The following is a 20,237-nucleotide window of genomic DNA, read 5'->3' as shown; positions in this document are numbered from 1 at the left end:
AAAAATTGCAAGTCTTATCAATGGTATTATAATCTTAGAAGCATCTTCTCATTTTTGCTGTGAAAGTATTGCTGCAGGTAGTCATTATTGCAGCTATTTAAGAGTTTCTGACTGCCTCATACTTCAAGATTCAAATATACATAGCACACTGTTGACCATTAAATCATCCATAATCCATTCGTTAGATTGTTTAATTTTGTAAAATCACATTAAATATATCGTGTGAAATTTTTGGTTTTCTGGCTCTGTTTGGCCTGTCCACCCATGTAATATGGATTTAAGGAAGAAGGAAGGGGTGGGATGATAAAAACCATTAAACCAATCACAATTTGTTTAGTTAAATTTTACTTCTACAACTGTGTTACCAGTATAGTGTACCAAGTCAGACACACATGCTTCTTTTAAAAATTGCTGATTGCTGGTTATTTACTGTCCAACATGAGGCTACTACTTAGCATCCAGACTCACCCTCTTTGGGTTATGTGACCACACGTAAAGGCCACCTTGGAAACTAGATGGGCACTTTATTTTGACACTGACCGAGTAATTGCCCCTTCTCCCATAACTTTTCCCTCTCTCCTGAACCTCCCCTCTCACCACACATAAAAAATAGTCCCTTGTTAATTGACACTCAGAGCATTCAATTCTACACTGGTATCAAGCCCCACCATGATATTAGTTTGAAGACTTGCAGATAGAAGCTTTGCCTTAATGTGCACCTGGATTGAACTATCCAGTTAGAGGCTACACCATGCCTGTTGTTTAAATGTAAGTCTCCTATCTCCTGATGTAAGCTGCTCTCTGCAACATTGACTAAGCACTCTACACTGTGTGCCTTTATGGTTCTTTCTTTCTTTTTCCAACAGACAACTGTTAATAAATATACATTTGTGGATAATGAGCATGTTTCATTAATACATCAGCCAAAATGTCTCATACTTCAACAGCATGTGGAACTATTCTTTGAACTGATCTTAATTTACAAACCATAGTTCGAGATGTTATATAGTTTTTCACTCATTTGTTACCAATTCCAGATATTATTCTATATTCTACTGATATAGAAATATTGAAAGTACTTTCCACAGATGAAAATTTGGTTGTAAGCAATTAATATTCTTTCACTGTTCCAATGACATAATCACAAGAAATGCTTAAAATTATGGTCTAATATGAGATAACACCAAATAATCATTTACAACATCACAAACAAAAAGGTGGAAAATAAAACAAAAATATTCTGGCAATTACAAAGAATATATTCAAAACAGTACATTATATATAGCTTAATATATTTCATTAATTTACATTCTATAAAACATAATTACATTATTTACATTTCAAGGCACAAATTTCTAAAACAGCGAACATATGAGCAAATCTCTGCACAAGAGTTAAGAACCACAAAATTCTGATCTCTCTCTCTCTCTCTCTCTCTCTCTCTCACACAAACACACACACACACACACACACACACACACACACACACACAAGATCCTTTCTTAATGTATAATCATACAAGCCATTTTCCTAAGTTTGTAGAATCTGAATATACATATAGATATGGACTGTACATTTGATACATTCAAGAAGATTCACAGCTGTCTTTTTTTTTTCTCTGTTTTTAAATGTAGAAACAGTAGTTCGCAGTAGCTACAACAACAAGTTTCAGTTATGTACAGACAGTTGTGATTTCGCACTTTGTATGTCTTTTTCCCCTCAAAAACTACATCTGTACACGTTTCACACACAATGCGTACTATCACTTTGGAACTTCAAACACTTTCCTTGCTAATGTTCTTCAGTTGTTTTCACTATGTCAAGTATACACAAGCAACAAAATGACTATACATAGGAAAATGTCTTTTGCATCATCAGTCTTGTATTATTCAGTGTATGTCTCCATTGCACTTAATATGTCAGTCACATATTGCACACTTAAACAGTGTACGACAACTGTACACTTTACATCACACTTTCCACAAGTTGATTTGGAACAACAGTGTCCAATGTACATTCAGTCACAGTAAGTACATAAAGCACCCGTACTAACAATAAAACATCAGTGGGAAAAATATCTGTTCAACAGTCCTGTGTAAACAGGCAGGTAGTTTCTACCTCACATTAAATGTTGACTTTTGTTCAAATCTGCTACCAACTGTTTTCTCAACCCATCCTCGGACTGAGGTGATAGAGCTAAATATTGAGGGATGGTATCCTCTACCACAGTTGCTATGGTAGCTAAGTACTCCCTGGAGTTCCCATAGGCCTTCTTCACTTATGCACATAAGAGGAGCACCCTCATCATTCTGTAAAAAAAAGCACATACTGAACTTCTTGGAAAAGTGATAAATTAACATAGATAAGCTAAAAGGCAAATGATATGGAATTAATAGATTACTAACTAAGCATAATGTTCCATTGCTGGATACAATGGTGCAACAGGACTCTTTGAGTCTGGAGGGGAGAGGCAGAGGTTTCTAGACCTAACCAAATATGTTTGCTAAGAACACTGAAGATCAACATTTGCATAAAAATTGGAAAACAAAAACAATTAATGGATGTACAGAAAAGGCAAAGCATCATAATTTGAGCATTACAAGAAACCAACTTGTAAAGGGACACCCTTACAATGATGTGAGGGAGGGGTAGATTACAAACTATACTGGATAGTTAGAAACAGTCTGAAAAGCTTGTAAGGGCATTGCAGGATAGGACGTGCTGATTTTCCAAGTTAATTAGCATTGAGTTAGCCAATCAGGTCATTGCATGTGTAAATTCAAACAGCCTGCCACAGACAATTTGTGTCAAATGGCTCTGAACACTATAGGACTAAACAACTGAGGTCATCAGTCCCCTACAACTTAGAAATACTTAAACCTAACTACCCTAAGGACATTGCACACATCCATGCCCAGGCAGGATTCGAACCTGCGACCGTAGCGATCGCGCGGTCCTGGACTGAAGCTCCTAGAACCACAATTTGTGTCAATCGTTCTCACGGTGTAAATGATAGTGCACAAGACTGCTCAGACTTGGCTCGGGTTCAATAGTGACTACCACCCCATGTCCAATTTTTGCATCACTCTCTTGTTCGGTTATAGGAAACCAAACGAAGAACACATTTGGGGACACTGTCTCTGGTGGGCTGCTTGAATTTTCACATACAAAAGCTCGACCGGCTAACTTCAATGCTAATCTTAACAATTATTTCTCAGCACAACTTACCCTGCAACACCATTACAAAAGCTTTTCAGACTGTTTGTGACCAGCTTGTGTATATGAGAACTCATTCTAATCCAAACACCAAGTGGTTTATAAAGGGAAACTGGGCATTAAACAACAGTACTTGGAACTACTTCACTGGCAAACAGAATCAATAATATGTTTTACATTTCCAGCTTTACTCGTTTTGATCAAGAAACAAAGAATATACTATCATCATGGCCCCATACACATGTGGACAATGACAATAAGAGAAATCGATAAAAAGTGGAAGGATTTTAGGAAGCACTAAAACATGAGTCATCAAAAATAATCCAAAACCATGTGTAACTACCTTCCAGCTCACAAACACACCAATAACAATAGCAAATACCTTATCCATGCCCACAAACTTCAACCTTTTTCTTAAATTACCAAAGAGGAACAAAACTTCATCATCCCCAAACACACATTTAGGCTTGTATCAGCTGTATCTGTTGAGATTCAAATTTTACCACCATTGTAATCTTTGGTGTCTATAGATGTCACCATGCATATGTTTTCAAGTCAAATTTTAGTATTTCTGTGTTATTCTCTGTGCAGTGATGCAGTGAGTTGCAGATAAAGTTGTTCAGTAATTATGTGTCATGACTGTTATGTGCCCAGGTTACGCGATCAGCAAAAATGACATTTTTCGCTTAGACAAAAATTCAGATTCGGGAGCTTAAAAGTGGAAATTAATGAGTTTATTATCAGAATGAATATGGTGCATATGACTGCTGCACATGGACTCCCATTAGAAACACTGTCACTCGTAATTTACAACACATGGAGAGTATAAGTCAAAGCACTACTCATCAAAAATGACGCTTGAGGAAATGTATCTGGAGCCATATTGTGACCTGCAGTGTCTGGTAAAGGAGAACTGTTTGCTGTTGCACAAGTTGCATATAAAGCATGGGAAGTGGCAGACAGGAACATAAAAGCAGACTTGATATATCTGTCAATACCACTGAGCTGATGTAAATAAAGAATTGCACATCACATCAATATGGCTTTACTTTTTATGGTGTTGTATCCTGTGACAGTCTACCACTTCCCAAGGATCTGCTCACAAAGCAACACTGCTCAAATGCCTCATTCTTCACAAGATGCCACCCAGTGATGACATGAACCAAAATCTTACTGAATTCTTTGATGCTATGGATAAGTTACAAGTAACGGATGTCAACATAAACAGTGATCTATAATCAATAATGCTGCTCTACAGTCTTCCTTATAGCTATGACAGTTTTAGATGTGGTGTTGAATCCTGTGGCAGTCTACCGGATGTTGAGATGCTAAAAATAAAAATCTTGGAAGAACACAATGCAAGGATTCAGAATGCTGCGATGTTTATGAAACCAGCAAACATTTTGTGAACAAGCCAGAAAATGTTGTGAGTGAGTGACAACTTGGAACAAAAATTTAAAAAAGGGAAACTGACATACAAGTGCAACTTTTTTAACAAGAAGGCACACAAAGATGAGTGCATTTTCAAGAAGAAACTAAGTGTGCAAGCTGCAAACAATGTCAATGAAGCCCACTGCTGTTTCTCTATGAATGAGCCTGCTCGGAAGTTTAACAACTCAAAAATTTTTTGGTGCACTGACAATGGTTGGAGGACACACATGCAGAAACACAAAAGAATTTAATGCTTGCAGACAACAGTGCTATGCACGTAAAAAATAAGGGCGATGTTTGCATCACAACTGCAGCCAATTGCGGCAACTCCATAACGCAAAAAAACCTTTTGTGTATGCTTAAACTTGGGCCCAGTCTCATTTCAGTGGCAGAGGTTGTGAAAAACAACCACACAGTGACATTCGAGAAAACTCATGCAGTTGTATGAGATACTAACAATAAAACCAAAGTGAATGCAAACAGAGTTGCTAACTTGTTTTACTTACAAGTAAATGTTCCAAAGGCATGTCTCATTGTTAAACTGAAGGACACGAGAAGTGATATGCAAATCTGGTATACTTGATCAGGCCACTTTAACTCAGGAGGTATGCTCAGAATGCTCAAAAATGAATATATGACAGATTTGAAATTCAGTGACGTCGATGTAACAAGATGTACTAAGTGTCTTAAAGGAAAAAAATCACATCCACTATCTTCACCAAACAAGAAGGGAACTCAAACAAACTTCTGGAATTAATCCACTCTGATGTCTGTTGGCCATCGAGAGAAACATCTGAAGGTGGTGCAAATTTTTTATGATCTTTATATATGACCACAGCAGACGGTGTCAGGTCTATTTCCTTCAGCACAAAGGAGAAGTTGTTAACAAATTTTATTGCATTAAAAAACCTATTGAAAATCAGACTGGGCATAAGATTAAGTCCTTTCAGTCAGAGAATGGTAAGGAGTATTGCAATGAAAGAAAGTACTCCATCCTCAGAAAGGCAAGAATACAGTGGTGTCTAACAGTTCCATATACATCACAGCTGAATGAAAGAACTGCCTGTTAGTTGAAGAGACTCACTGCATGCTGCTCAGGTCATGGCTACCGCCTTCATATTGGGCTGAAGCCATCAACACAGCTAGCTACATCCCAAATTGTTGCTTAACTAAAATGTTGTCTGATGAAACTCCAAATGAGAAGTGATTGAAGAGAAAACCTAATATGTCTCACCTTCGTACATTTGATCAAAAGGCTGTAATCCTAGATAAATTACCAAACAAAGAAAAGGTCAATTCTAAAGGCAAAGGGGAGATTTTTGTAGACTATTCTGACTTTTCAAAAGTCTGTCATGTATGGGCACCTAGAGATCACAGGCTTCAAGTGTGAAGTTTCTGGATCATAACAGTATTCAGCCCAAACAAAATTATCTGCACCTACATCAAACAACGGAAAACCCTGGATGGAATGTAAATGTAACAGTATTATAGGCAATGTGGTTTCAGTTGCATGTGTGTGTGTGTGTGTGTGTGTGTGTGTGTGTGTGTGTGTGTGTGTGTTTGAGCTCAGAACGTGTTCTAAGATTCTACAACAAATCTATGTGAAGGACATTGGACAGAAGCTTTGTGGATCATGTCTACTACCCTTCTTGTTGATGGGTATGACCTATGCTTTCTTTTCTCGTTTCAAGAACTGGGCATGTTTATTTGTTTGAGGAATCTATGATAGATTATAGTTTGAAGGGGGTCTAGCTCAGCCACAAATTCAGTATAGAATCTGACAGGGATTCCGTCCAGCCCTGGAGCTTTGTTCAGTTTTAACGATTCCAGCAGTTTCTCAATGCCACTGACACTAATACCTATTTCACTCATATCTTCAGTGGAATAAGAATTAAATTGGAGCAATTCTCCTGGGTTTTCCTTTGTAAAGAAATATTTGAAAACAGAGTTAAGCATTTCAGTTTTTGCATTGTTACATCCATTTTCAGTTCCTTTCTCATTCACTAGGGATGGGACACTAACTTTGATGCCACTAACAGCCTTTACAGATGACCAGAATATCTTTGGGTTTTGTGCAAGATAATTTGACAGTATTCTGCAATGGTAGTCTCTGAAGGCTTCACACATTGCCCTCTTGAGAGGCAAATGTGTTTCATGAAGCATGTCTGTAGTCCTATGCTTTGTTTTACACATACTATGCAGTAGTCCTTGTTTCTTTACACATTTCTTTACCATGACTGTATATCATGGAGGGTCCTTCCCATTATGAACTGTTTTACTAGGTACATATCTGTCCAGTGCATTGCCAACTATTCTTTTAAACTTGAGCCATAGTTTCTCTACATGCTCCTGCCCTGTGTTGAAAGTTTCAGTTTCTCATTGAGATATAACACTGTTGATTTTTTATCTAGTTTACTGAATGTATGGATCTTTTTGATAGTTTTTCTTGTCCTTTGTACTTTGGTAATTATTGTTGCCACTATCACATCATGATCATTGATACTGGTTTTGATATGGACATCATCAATGAAGTCAGGGCTATTTGTTACCTTTAGAGCCAATACTCCTAATTTCCATCATGAGTAGTGTTCCAAACTATCTGTTCCAGGTAGATTGCAGAAGAAGTACCGTATTTAGTAATGTTTCAGGATGTGTTATTATGTTCACCGCTAACAAAATTGTAATTTTTCCAATTGTTTGTTGGATGATTAAAGTCTCTACCAATGATACAGCATGATTGGGGAACTTGCATACAAGTGAACTTAGGTTTTCTTTAAAGTTTTTGGTTGGACCAGGAGAGAAGTATTGTGGGCAATAAAAGGATACAATTACAATTTTATGACTGTCTTGCCCAAACAGTTTCACATGCAGCTTCAGTTTCTATCTTGGTGGACCTGAGTTCCCAGTCACTGGAATGATCCAAATGTGACCTCAGAGCCCAGATGACAGACATCAATCATTTGTTCTAACATGTGCACAATTTGCAGTTGCTTGCACCCTTTTCCCTCAATGATTGATGGAACAGCCTCTGCAACATGCTGAATGAGGCCCCCAGGCAGATGCACTGAGTGCAACTGGCATCCTTCCTTGTCCCTTGCTGCCATTTACCTAAAGGGTACCATCATTCGCCATATGTTTGAACTACTCATGCTTAACAGACACGTACCCTATGGCATTTGCCACCTCTTGATGCTGGACACGACAGGTTTCCGCAAAACAAGTGAAGTGAGTCCCACTGGGTCAGTTTCTGTTTAGTGAAACACAGCACCTCAAACCTATTGCTAATGGAGAGCAGTATAACACCCTGAGCCCTCTCTGGTTCCGTTTGTCACAATACAGGATGCCTATATCTACCATTGAAACACCACTTGCAGTCAAATGGAGAAGTAATACCAGATCCTGTACTCTCTGCAGAGGAGACATGATCCACAGGACAGGATAGTACTTGAGGTACCTTTGGTACTGGTACCACCACTATGTGATACCTCTGTTCAGATGAAACAGATTATCAACAAAGAGGAGGCATCAACATGAATTCCACTGGAGGAGACTTCAATGGTGATACACTGATCCAGAACCATTGTCAGAGGATGAACCATTCCATGGCTCTGAGGAAAATGGGCTTCCAACCACCACAGGCCAAGAATTCATCCCAATGATGACTTATCATTTGATGAATTCAATAATTCTTTAAGTGTCATACCTGTCCAACACACTCAACAGTCCAATTCATGGTGCTAACTTCATGTCAAATGCAACAGGGATCAGTGCCGTGATGCAATACATAGTCCTGATCACTGAGGCTGGTTTGGGGCTACATACACACAAGAAAAAAGTTTTGCATCACCCCACTTCCCAGAACTCCTGAAGAAGGACATTGACTGTGGATATTGTATCACAGACACAGTCCCTTTGACTGTTGAGAGATGTACCTAAACACGCCCAAAGATGTAAACAACCATGCATGAGCAGCACCTATTAGATCGAGGTGGTCCAAGAGATGATCAGTTCCGGTCATTCCACCAGAAAGGAAGTACGTGGCTCATGTTGTCTATAGTTCAACCAAGCCTAGATGGTCAATACCGCAGTTTGGTCACATCCTCAATGTTACTTTGTGCCAGGAAGGGCTCTCAACAAGGGAAGTGTCCAGGCATCTCAGAGTGAACCAAAGCAATGTTGTTCGGACATGGAGGAGATACAAGGAGACAGGAACAGTCAATGACATACCTCCCTTAGCCTGCCCTAGGGTGTATAACCACTAACTACGGATTATGGGTCAGAGGAACCCTGACAGCAACCCCACCATTTTGAATAATGCTTTTCATGCAACCACAGGAGATCATGTTACAACTCAAACTGTGTGCAAATAGGCTGCATGATGCGCAACTTCACTTCTGACTTCCATGGCGAGGTCCACCTTTGCAACCACGACACCATGCAGCGTGGTACAGATGGGCCCAACAACATGCCGAATGGACCACTCAGGATTGGCATCACGTTCTCTTCATTGATGAGTGTCGCATATACCTTCAACCAATCATCGGAGATGTGTTTGGATGCAACCCTATCAGACTGAATGCCTCAGACACACTGTCCAGTGAGTGCAGCAAGGTGGAGGTTTCCTGCTGTTTTGGGTTGGCATTATGTTGGGCCAATGTACACCACTGGTGGTCATTGAAGGTGCTGTAATGGCTGTACAGTATGTGAATGCCTTCCTCCGAGCGATAGTGCAGCATATTGGCGAGACATTCATCTTCATGGACGACAATTCGCACCCCCATCATGCACATCTTGTGAATAACTTCCTTCATGATAATGACATTGCTCAACTAGAGTGGCCAGCATGTTCTCCAGACATGAAACCTATCAAAAATGCCTGGGGTAGATTGAAAAGGGCTGTTTATGGTCGCTGTGACCCACCAACCAGTCTGAAGGATCTATGCCGGATCGCCATTGAGGAGTGGGACAATCTGGATCAACAGTGCCTAGATGAACTTGTGAATATTATGCCACAATGAATACAGGCATGCACCAATGCAAGAGGACATACTACTGGATATTAGAGGTACTAGTGCGTACAGCAGTGTGGACCACCACTGGTGAAGGTCTCGCTGTAAGGTGGTACATCATGAAATGTGTGGTTTTCATGAACAATAAAAAGAGTGGAAATGATGTTTATGTTGATCTCTATTCCAGTTTTCTGTACAGGCTCTGGAACTCTCTGAAGTGAGGTGATGCAAAACTTTTTTGATGTGTGTATGATGAAATCAGGTCACCAGTGAAAAATGATATCTGGGACATTGTAGACGTATCAACAAATGATAGGATAGTTGACTTTGGGCTGTTTTGAGGAACAAATACAGAACTGATGGATCTTTGCTGAGGAGGAAAGCGTGAGTAGTTGAATGAGGATTTAACTGGAGTTGACTTTGTGGAAACATTCTCCACAGTTGCAGAACAGAATCATTTTGACTACTCATAGTTCTGCCCCTCAAATTTGAGTAGCATGTCTCACAGCGTGATATCACCACTGCATTTCTGAATGGTGAAATTGACACAGATTCATGGAACAGCAGGAATCACTGGTCAAATCATTACAAAAGATTAAAGATTTGGGAAAAGATAATCATATAGTCAAGAAAGCAAGTGACATGCTCCAAACACTGAAATCTGGTGGTAAAGTGTGCAAATTTAAAAAAAAAAAAAAAAACCTATTTATGGACTGCACCAAGCTGGTCGACTGTGATGAGCCATGTTGAATGCAAGCATAACAATAATTGGATTGCAACTCACAAATTCAGATCCACGTTTCTTTGTAGATAGTGTAGGAAATGTCCAGTCTTCCTACTCATTCATGTAGATGATATTATAATTGCTTCAGCAACCCAAGAAAAGACAAAACAAATCAAGAATGAGTTTTCAGCCAGATCTGATGTCAAGGATCTTGGGACAATGCCCCACACTACTTGGTAATGGAGATAAAAATAAAATTCCATCTGAACAGACTGAAGCCAAAACCCAACAGCATCTCTATATTAGACAAAAAATTAAGTCAGAAAACAGAAAAGAATTTGCCAAAAGAACTACCAGTATGTAGAAGCCATAAATGATGAAACTTGACATGTGACACAGTGACAATAAATAGATTAATAGCCTGGGAAAAATGGAGTTTTCATAAAAAATGCTGAGACTTGTACACATTCACAGAGATTAGAAAAGAGACTTCAAAAATTATAATAATAGACAGATGGAAGCACTAGAAGAAAAAATTTAGTCATTGCAAGAGCTTCTAACTTGTGAGAAACCAGCAAAATGATTACAGTTTGCATAGCCCCAAAAGGAGAACTTACATTTAAAACCACCAACTCTACAGCAAACTGAACACTGTTGTCATGAACTGTAATACAATAATTCACCTGTGAATGCGAGAAGTGCAAAGTACTCAGAAAAGTTGCAGCTTTAACCTTACACAGAAATATCAAAGAATGCAGGGAAAAAGGAAGAATACCAAATGACTGGAAACAAGCCCTCATGACACATTACAAAAAAAAGGAGACAATGCAGTCCAACAATTACAGAGGCCTCTCCTTACCACCTGTATCTCACAGAATTCTTTCAACAGCACTACTGAACAAGATAAAAAATGACCAGAACACAGAATTGGTGAATACTATGCTGGGTTCAGAAAGAAAAGAAAAAGATGTCTAGGACAAATTTTTAACCAGAAAATGATCTTTAGAAATTGAACAATACATAGCTTCAACACAGCTGTCATTTTGATTGGCTTTAAATAGCCCTACAATTCCATAGATAAAGTTACTCTTCACATTAAAAGAATTTAATATAGATACAACATGCAAGGAAACAAGGTCACAAGAAAATGGGAAAATGATGTAAAAAAGGACTTAGGAATCTACTGGTGACAAGAATAAGTGAGACGTGAAATGTCTCACTTTTGCTGCTGCTATTTTAGCAATTCCCAACAACATTTCAAGTGCAAAGATAATGGCAGAAAGTGTTCATGAAACTGCAACTAAAACTGCAAATATGTTATGGAAGACAATATGCTTTGAATTCAAAATTAGTAGAAAAAAATTGAAAGTAACACATATAACGTATCAAGGAGTAGGATGGGGAGGGTTAGCAGAGGCAAATTTTGTCATTGAGCTATCCAATTCCAGGTTTTATGCTCACTTTCCAATATGTGTTTGTATTCGTATTACGTGATACTATTTGTCACATAGAAACAATTATTCAATTTTATACAGTTTTGATTTTGTAGAAGCATTTATTTTGGGAATATTGTTTGTCACAAGGTGTAAGTATAATATTTTCCAGAAATTGTATCATTTATCTTGGAATAAGGAAAACAGTTGAAAACAAAAGTACAAGATATTTATTCAGTTAATGCAAGGGATTCCAGTATGGTGTGTTAACTTTAAATTGGCCACTCAGTTCCCAAATATTGATAATCCTGAACTGGTAGAATTTCATGTATGTTGGTAGGCTTTAGGTGGTAGTCATTTGTTTTTAGTTGCAGACAACTTTACCCAACTAATAGTAGTGTGTGAGGTAGTCATTGTTGACTGCATTGTTCACTTTATTTCATAGTGCTTCCTTTCTTGGTGATAAGTGTATGTAATTGTTGGAGTTAGGAGCTTTATTAAAATGTCAATACATAAGACAATTTCAGTTTTGATTACAAACAACATTTAAGCAATTTTTATCTCAATGTGTGACTTTTGCTTTTGTGGAAGCATGAACCACAAGTTAAAGTGGCTAAACTGCCTGCCCACACACACACGCACACACACACACACACACACACACACACACACACACACACACACAGCCCTCAACCTGTGGTGGTCATGCTTGCGCTCTCCACTTCCCACAATACCCTCTGGCATTAGCCAACTTACTTAAAGTGATATACTGTAATTGAACTGTGGGAAAAAAGTTGCCTGTTATGCAGAGGTGTGTCTCTGAATGTACTTACATAACAAGGAGACTTTTCAGCATCTGTGAACCCTGCACAAATTTCATTCTCAGTGATGAATCCAGCATAATGTTTTGTAGAATTACATTCCTTCAGATCTATTGTTGGCACTGGTAGATAGTGCAAGTACTGGGTAATATTTATTACTGCAACAGAAAGTAGTTATTTTATGTAAGTAGAAGGAAACATTCTCAGATTGAGGCAAATATAGTTTTCTAAACATTAATGAAGAACTCTCAAGACCAGATAAAATCTAATTCTTGCCAAAAAACATGAAATGTAAACATGCCCATATATAAGCTGCACTATGTCCTAGGGGAATGCAGATACAGATACTGAAGTTCAGTTTATAGAGGGAAAACAGTAAAAATGCCTCAGAGGGTAGCCCTGACATTTGTATGACTTCACAAACAACTTACCACCAGGTGATGTATAACCCCATCCTGCTGTGACACAAAGTTGCCGAGGTTCAATCTCCTTGGCAGGTAGACAGGCAGCTCCTACATATCTTGTAAACAGCAGTGGCTTTGAGAGCTCCACAAGAGCAATATCATTATTGTACAAAAATTGGTTAAATTTTACTTGTGGGTGGGCCACTATGGAAAGAACTTCTCGAATCTGTGTGTCTGGCTTTTCATTGTCAAACATTGAACCACCAGCAAATGCAGCCCAGTTATCAGGCTTCATATCCTTGTCCCTGAAAAGAAAATATGGATGAAAATCATCAGATAGTTTTTATATTTTTAAGACATACAAAAACAAATGTGTGTACTTATGACTGACCAAGATGTTAAATTTCAGGCAAGAATTTCCTGTTTCCATGCACAATGAAATAATAAATTAGCTTGGGTTTGAGAGAGAGAGAGAGAGAGAGAGAGAGAGAGAGAGAGAGAGAGAGAGAGAGAGATAAATGGTTGCAATTGCCTATAGCCTTGACTACCACAGTGAGAACAATACAGTATAATGTAACTCATGTTTAACAATGCTGGTCATTATTAATCCTACATTGTTTACGTGGATGCCAATAGACACAAGCAGCCAACGTGAACTAACAACAATAAAGAAAATCTCAGATGAAAATATGCCTCAAAGCTGAAAAAACTGCACTTCATTTAATTTAATATTCCACTGTTTATCAAGCACATTATAAGGTAAATTGATGACATCTGACTAAACACATGTAGAGGTTTTAAAGACTCTTCCTCCCACATTCAGAAACTGTAACCTCAATTTTTCAAATTAGATCTGTATAAGGTATATAAATTTCTGTGTAATGTCAAGTTTTTAAAATAATTGTGGCAATGGAAAATAAATATCTATAATATAAATTAGAGCTATACTGTGTTCATCACAAGAATACACCTGATGTAAACATTACATCATGTATTCTTCTGTGTTTGCCTGAATCTCATTGGATCTCATTTCACGTGGAGCAGAAGTCAAACTGTATCCAGTACAGTCAAGTATGATCATAAGGATGCATTTTATGTTGTGTTACATGCACACAGACTGAGCGATAATGGGGGACAACAGCTTTACTGGCACATTTAACTTGGACAGCACTGGCCAGCCAGCTGATCCAACTAAGCTTCAGTGATGTGAGTAGTTGCAGTTCAGACTTAAAAAGAGAAGAGTGAAGAAACAGTATAGCTTCGAATGCCATTTAATTTCTTAAAGAGAATGAAATAATATGCAGTAAAACTCTAGCACTACCTCTTGCTTCTTAGGTGACCAAATGGAAGGCATAAAATGCTCTCATTCTCACCTAACATAGCATTCTAATTACAAACATTAGAATATCTTAAACTTTCATTTAACGTAACTCAGTAATAAGGTACCTAATACATAAGTAGGATCTGCTTAAAAGCGTTAACAACACCAGTGTACATGTGTTCCGGCTTCTGACCAATCATGGAGTTTGTGTTTGTTTACGTCAGGTTCATTCTTATGATGAATAGAGTATAATCCCCATACATATCTGTACAAATACATCAGCACTAGTCATAATTTATTATTGGTGTACTTTGCAGTTGATGCTTCTGCCTATTAGTGTATATCATGATTCATCTCACATTCATGAAGGATATGCTTCATGATGGAATTTATGGAACAAAATGTGTGAATGAATGAATGTTGCAGTAAGGAGTAATTCTCTAAAAGAGTAAATATTCTAATTGTTTCAATAACACAGTTCAGCCACACCACATCACATAATTACACATCCTTAACATTTTTCATGTTAAGTTCTGTGACACAGATCAAAAAACAGAATGAAGAATCAAAGCCCAAGCCTGGCAGACTTAATATACAATGAACATGTTAAAATAATTTCATAACAATAATGGAAATTACTGGATGGAGTAATATGTAAAATACATTTACTCGACTGACATAGAGAGCACAGTAACACATAACACAAAACAGCATTCACACTATCTTTTGAACACTAGCTCTTTTTGCTGCAATTTGACACACTTTCACATACACAACCACCCAAACATACACACCCATCGCCAAGGTGGGGAGGGGGTAAGGAAGGATGCAGGGAGGAGCTAACAGGAAAGAGGCAGGTCTTTGGACAAATGTTTTTGTAGCTGCATAGTAATATGGAAAACATATAGAGAGTACAACAAAATGAGATGCAGCATGAGGAAGACGGGGAGAGGGAAACTGAGAGGGGTAACAATAAAGGGGAGGGGGAAAAGGAGAGAAACGGAGGGGAGAGAGAAGGGCGAGGGGCTGAAAAGGGGGCATGAGAGAGAGTCCACATGGGGGGGGGGGAGGGGAAGTGTGGTGGGAGAAAGCAGGGCATGATCTGGATGGAGGAGGAGTGGTATGGATAGAAGAGAGAAGGGTAAAGGCAAGGTGACACATTGGGAGAAAGTTAGTGGAGGTTTTGCCCCTGGGAACTGTGAGAGTTCATGGAGTATTCATGAGATAATGCCAATCTGTGCAGTCCAGAGAAACTTGTGCTAGTAGGGAGCATCCAAATGACCAGCATAGTGAAGCAGCTGTTGAAGTCATTTGTGTCTTGATGTGCTCGGAAACTGGATAGTCGGCAGTTTGCCATGTGCAACATGCATGGTAACTGGATAGTCAAGCTGGCAGTTTGCCACAGGTTGTTAGTGACCATTCATGCAAACAGACAGTTGGTTACTTGTCATGCTCACATAGAATGCTGTACAGCAATTGGAGCATCGCAGATCAATAACGTGGCTGCTTTCACTCATGGCTCAGTCTTATATTGGGTAGGAAATGCCTGTGACTGGACTGCAGTAGGAGGTGGTGGGTGGGTGGGTGTATGGGACAGGTCTTGCAGCTGTCCCAACTAAGAGGAAACAACTTGTGGGTTGTAGTAATGGGAGTAGGATTGGAAAAGGGAATAGGCTATTCTGTGTGTTGGGTGGGCAGTGGAACACTACTTTGGATGATGTGGCTAGGATTTTGAGTAGGATATTCCTCATCTCAGGACACGGCATAAAGAAGTCAAAGCTCTGGTGGAAGATGTAGTTGACCTTTCAAAACCAGGGTGATAATGGGTGATCAAAGGAGTGCTGGTCTGTGGCTGGTTAACAGGTTTATTGGTGTCAGAGAAGTAGATGGCATGGGAGACATGTTTGTGGATGGATTGGGTAGGATATTGCCTTTTAGTAAAGGTTCTGGTAAGGTTAACTGTATATTTCAATGATTCCTGCTTATCATTGCACATGCGGTGTCCACAGACAGTGAGGCTGTAAGGAAGAGACTTTTTGATGTGGAATGGGTCAAGCTGTCAAAGTGGAGGCACTGCTGGTTGTTGGTGCTCTTGATATGGACATACATATTAATGGAGCCATCTGAGAGGTGAAGACCAACACCTAGAAAGGTGATTTGATGAGTGGAAATGGACCAGGCGAAGCAGGTTTGGGAAAAGGTGCTGAATTTATGAAGAAAAGATCAAAGGTTTGCCTTACCATGAGTCCAGATCACGAAAATGTCGTAGATAAGTCTGAACCAGACACGAGGTTTTAGATGTTGACTGGATATGAAGGATTCCTCCAGATGGTCCTTAAATAAGTTATCATAGGATAATGCCATCTGAGTACCTGTGGCAGTACTGATTTTGTTTGTAGATTTGGCCTTCAAAAGTGAAATAATTCTGGATCGAGATATGGTTGGCTAGGAGGATTAGGAAAGAGGTGGTGGGTCGATAGCAGGAGGATGTTGGTGTATAAGGATTTCACTACCACAGAATGAACCTCCAAACTGTTATCCATAGCCTCCCATCCTACATCCAACACACTGTGTACTTCCTCCACAGTTCCAGTCCTGTTGCCATCAGAATCCTTGGTGGTCACTGTGTATGTGACATCCTTACACACCAACATCCCACATGCTCATGGCCACAATGCTGACTTTCCCAGGGTTCTCTGAATACCAAACCCATTATATCTTTCCTAATCCTCCTAACCAACCACATCCTGACTTATAATTATTTCATATTCAAAGGCCAAATCTAAAAACAAATCCATGGTACTGCCATGGGTACTCACATGGCACCATCGTTTCACATCTGGAGGAATCCTTCCAATCCAGGCAGCAATGAAAACCTCTTGTGTGGTTTAGATTCAGTGATGACATTTTCATGATCTGGATTCATGGCAAGGACAACCTTTGCTCTTTCCCCCATAATCTGAACAACTATTTCCAAATCTGCTTCATCTGGTCCTTCTCCTTAACTCATTGAGCCACCTTCCTAGATATTGATCTCGACCTCTGAGATAGCTCCATAAATACATCTGTCCATATCAAGCACACCAACCACCAGTAGTACCTCTATTTTGACAGCTGTGACCCATTCCGTATCAAATAATCTCTTCTTTACAGCCTCACCATCTGTAGAAACTGTATGTGCACTGGAAAGCAGGAGTTGCTGAAATATGCCGATAACATTACCAGAGCCTTTACTGACAGGCTGTATCCTATGTAGCTCATCCACAAACGTGTCTCCCGTGCCATCTGCTCCAGTGAGAATAGTAAACCTGTTAACCAGCTACTGACCAGCACTACTCTGATCACCTAGTATCACTCTGGCCTTGAAAAGCTCAACCACACCATCCATCAGGGCTTTGACTGCCCGATGTGATGTCCTAAGATGAGGAATATCCTGCCCAAAATCTTACCCACATGCTCCAAAGCAGTGTTCTGTTACCCATCCAACTTACAGAATATCATTGTCCAAACCTATTCCAATACTACTTCCACTCCTGCACTCCATGTTTCTTCCCTCGTAGCTGGCCTAGGTGTAAGTGCTGTCCTGTACATCCACCCACCACCTCCTAACACAGTCCAGCCACAGGTATTACCTACCCAATAAAATGCAGGGTCAAAAGTGAAAGCAGCCATGCTGTATAGGAGTGCTACTTCCGCAAGTTCTGCAGGAGAGCTTCTGTAAAGTTTGGAAGGTATGAGATGAGATACTGGCAGAATTTAAACTGTGAGGACGGGTTGTGAGTCATGCTTGGGTAGCTCAGATGGTAGAGCACTTTCCTGCAAAAGGCTAAGGTCTCGAGTTCGAGTCTCAGTCTGGCAAACAATTTTAATCTGCCAGGAAGTTTCATATCAGTGCACACTCCTCTGCCAAGTGAAAATTTCATCCTGGAAACAACAGCAGGCTGTGGCTAAGCCATGGCTCTGCAAGATCCTTTATTCCAGGAGTGCTAGTACTGCAAGGTCTACAAGAGAGCTTCTGTGAAGTTTGGAAGGTAGGAGACTAGTTACTGCTGGAGTTAAAGCTGTGAGGATGGGTCATGAGTCATACTTGGATAACTCAGATGGTAGAGCACTTGCTCACAACAGGCAAAGGTCCTGATTTCGAGTCATGTTCTGGCACACAGTTTTAATCTGCCAGGGAGTTTCATATCAGTGCACACTCTGCTGCAGAGTGAAAATTTGACTCTGGTAACATGGAACCATTTGTTTACTTGGTAGAATGATCACCACTGAACTGTGGCAAACCACAAACTTGACCATCCAGTTGCCCGACATTCTGCACACCACAGCACAAACAACTTCAACAGCTACTTCACTTTGCAGACCATTTGGATACTCCCTACCAGCACATGTTTCTCTGAACTACACAAATGGGAATTATCTCTCAAAAACATCCTGCACTTTCACAATTCCCATGGGATAAACCTGCAGTAAATTGTTCCCAATACCTCCCTCAGCTTGGCTTTTCCCTGCTCTCTTCTGTCCACACTACTCCTCCTTTGTCCAGATCATGCACAGGCTTCTCCCAACACTCTTCCTCTCCTACCCCATGTGTCTATTCTCTCTCCCTCCCTACTTTTCAATCCCTCTTTCTTCTCTCTCTCTGCCTTCATCTTCACCTTTCTTTCCTTCCCTCCTCCTGTTCGTAACCCCCCCCCCCTCTTCTTCTCCCTACTCCTCTTTTTGTAGTATCCTCGGTACTTTTTTCATTTTGTTTTGCAGCCACAAAGTCATCTGTCAAACGACCTGCCTCTTTCTCGCTACCCCTTCCTATCTCACCCCACCTCCAGTAGCTTAGGTAAATGCTTCCAATAATTGAGTATCAATAATAGTCTGACATGTCCATTGGAGTGTGAATTTGGGTGTCTGTACAGTTGTGTTTGTGAATGTGTTTACTACTGCAGGTAAACAAGATAGTAGTCAAAACTAGCGTAAATGCTGTTTTCTGTTGTTACTGTGCCTCATGAAGTGAGTTACTGGCTTATTTTACCTATTCCTCAAAATAATTTTATCTATTTTGTATTCATTACACTCAGTGACTACTTTTAATTGAAGAATGTTTAAAATTAGTTGCAACTATAATTTAAGAAGTATTTTTTTTATATAGTCCTTAACAGGGGGCAAGAAAGGCAATTTTATTTTATGGTCAATCCCTCTTTCTCCTTCCCATCTCCAACTGAGATGTGTGTGTGTGTGTGTGTGTGTGTGTGTGTGTGTGTGTGTGTGTGTGTGTGTGTGTGTTTTCTTTTAAGTGGTTTTTTTGCCAGTTTTCAGTGATTTATTTTTCATGTAAATTGTTTCCCAGTATTACATTGAAAATGAAGATGTAAGTATCAGTTACACTGTATTTATAAATATCAAAGATCACATTTATTGCAATTATTGGAAAAATGAAACATTTACATTAAACCTAAATCTAATAAAATAAAAAATAACTCAGCAACCAAACACTAATGATTTTTTTTTTTTTCAAAGGAAACCTCTGTCATTGCTTTCAAGTTCTCTTCTGAGACATTATGCTGCCAATCCATCAACTCTTCATTACATTATGGAAGCAGCCTCTTCGAGTCTATATCTGAATGTGGACGAAAACCTGTCTTGAGTAGAACAACTGGCATTTGGCAATGTTAATATATTCTGCTGACATGCAAAGCTATTGTTCCACTAAATTATGAAGGAATTTGTACCCCTTCAGATTAAATAGACCAGGGAGATCAGCCGTTCTAGATATACATAACAGGCTCTTTGCCATGTCATCTCACCAGAGTTCACCACTATCATCTTAGGGCTGAAACAAGAACCTGGAGCTGTGAACAAGCACTTTCATGGCTCTGTGGTC

General features: G+C 39.4%; 1 protein-coding gene across 1 annotated transcript in view; it reads right to left on the bottom strand.

The window, feature by feature from the left end:
- Positions 1-1,548: 1,548 nt before the first annotated feature.
- The window catches only part of LOC126161849 (mucin-17-like), an 81,430-nt gene continuing 62,741 nt past the window's right edge, over positions 1,549-20,237 (bottom strand). Inside the window, exons 18-20 of the mRNA XM_049917955.1 lie at positions 13,066-13,343; positions 12,647-12,792; positions 1,549-2,309 (exon numbers count right to left, since the gene is read on the bottom strand). Coding sequence (XP_049773912.1) covers positions 2,115-2,309; positions 12,647-12,792; positions 13,066-13,343 — 619 coding nt within the window. The 3' untranslated portion in view covers positions 1,549-2,114. The remainder of the gene's footprint in view (positions 2,310-12,646; positions 12,793-13,065; positions 13,344-20,237) is intronic.

The sequence above is a fragment of the Schistocerca cancellata genome, chromosome 2 (genome assembly GCF_023864275.1).
Source record: "Schistocerca cancellata isolate TAMUIC-IGC-003103 chromosome 2, iqSchCanc2.1, whole genome shotgun sequence".
In the NCBI taxonomy this organism is placed as follows: Eukaryota; Metazoa; Arthropoda; class Insecta; order Orthoptera; family Acrididae; genus Schistocerca; species Schistocerca cancellata.
The sequence above is the reverse complement of the archived record's forward strand: the minus strand, read 5'-3'. Positions and strand labels throughout refer to the sequence as shown.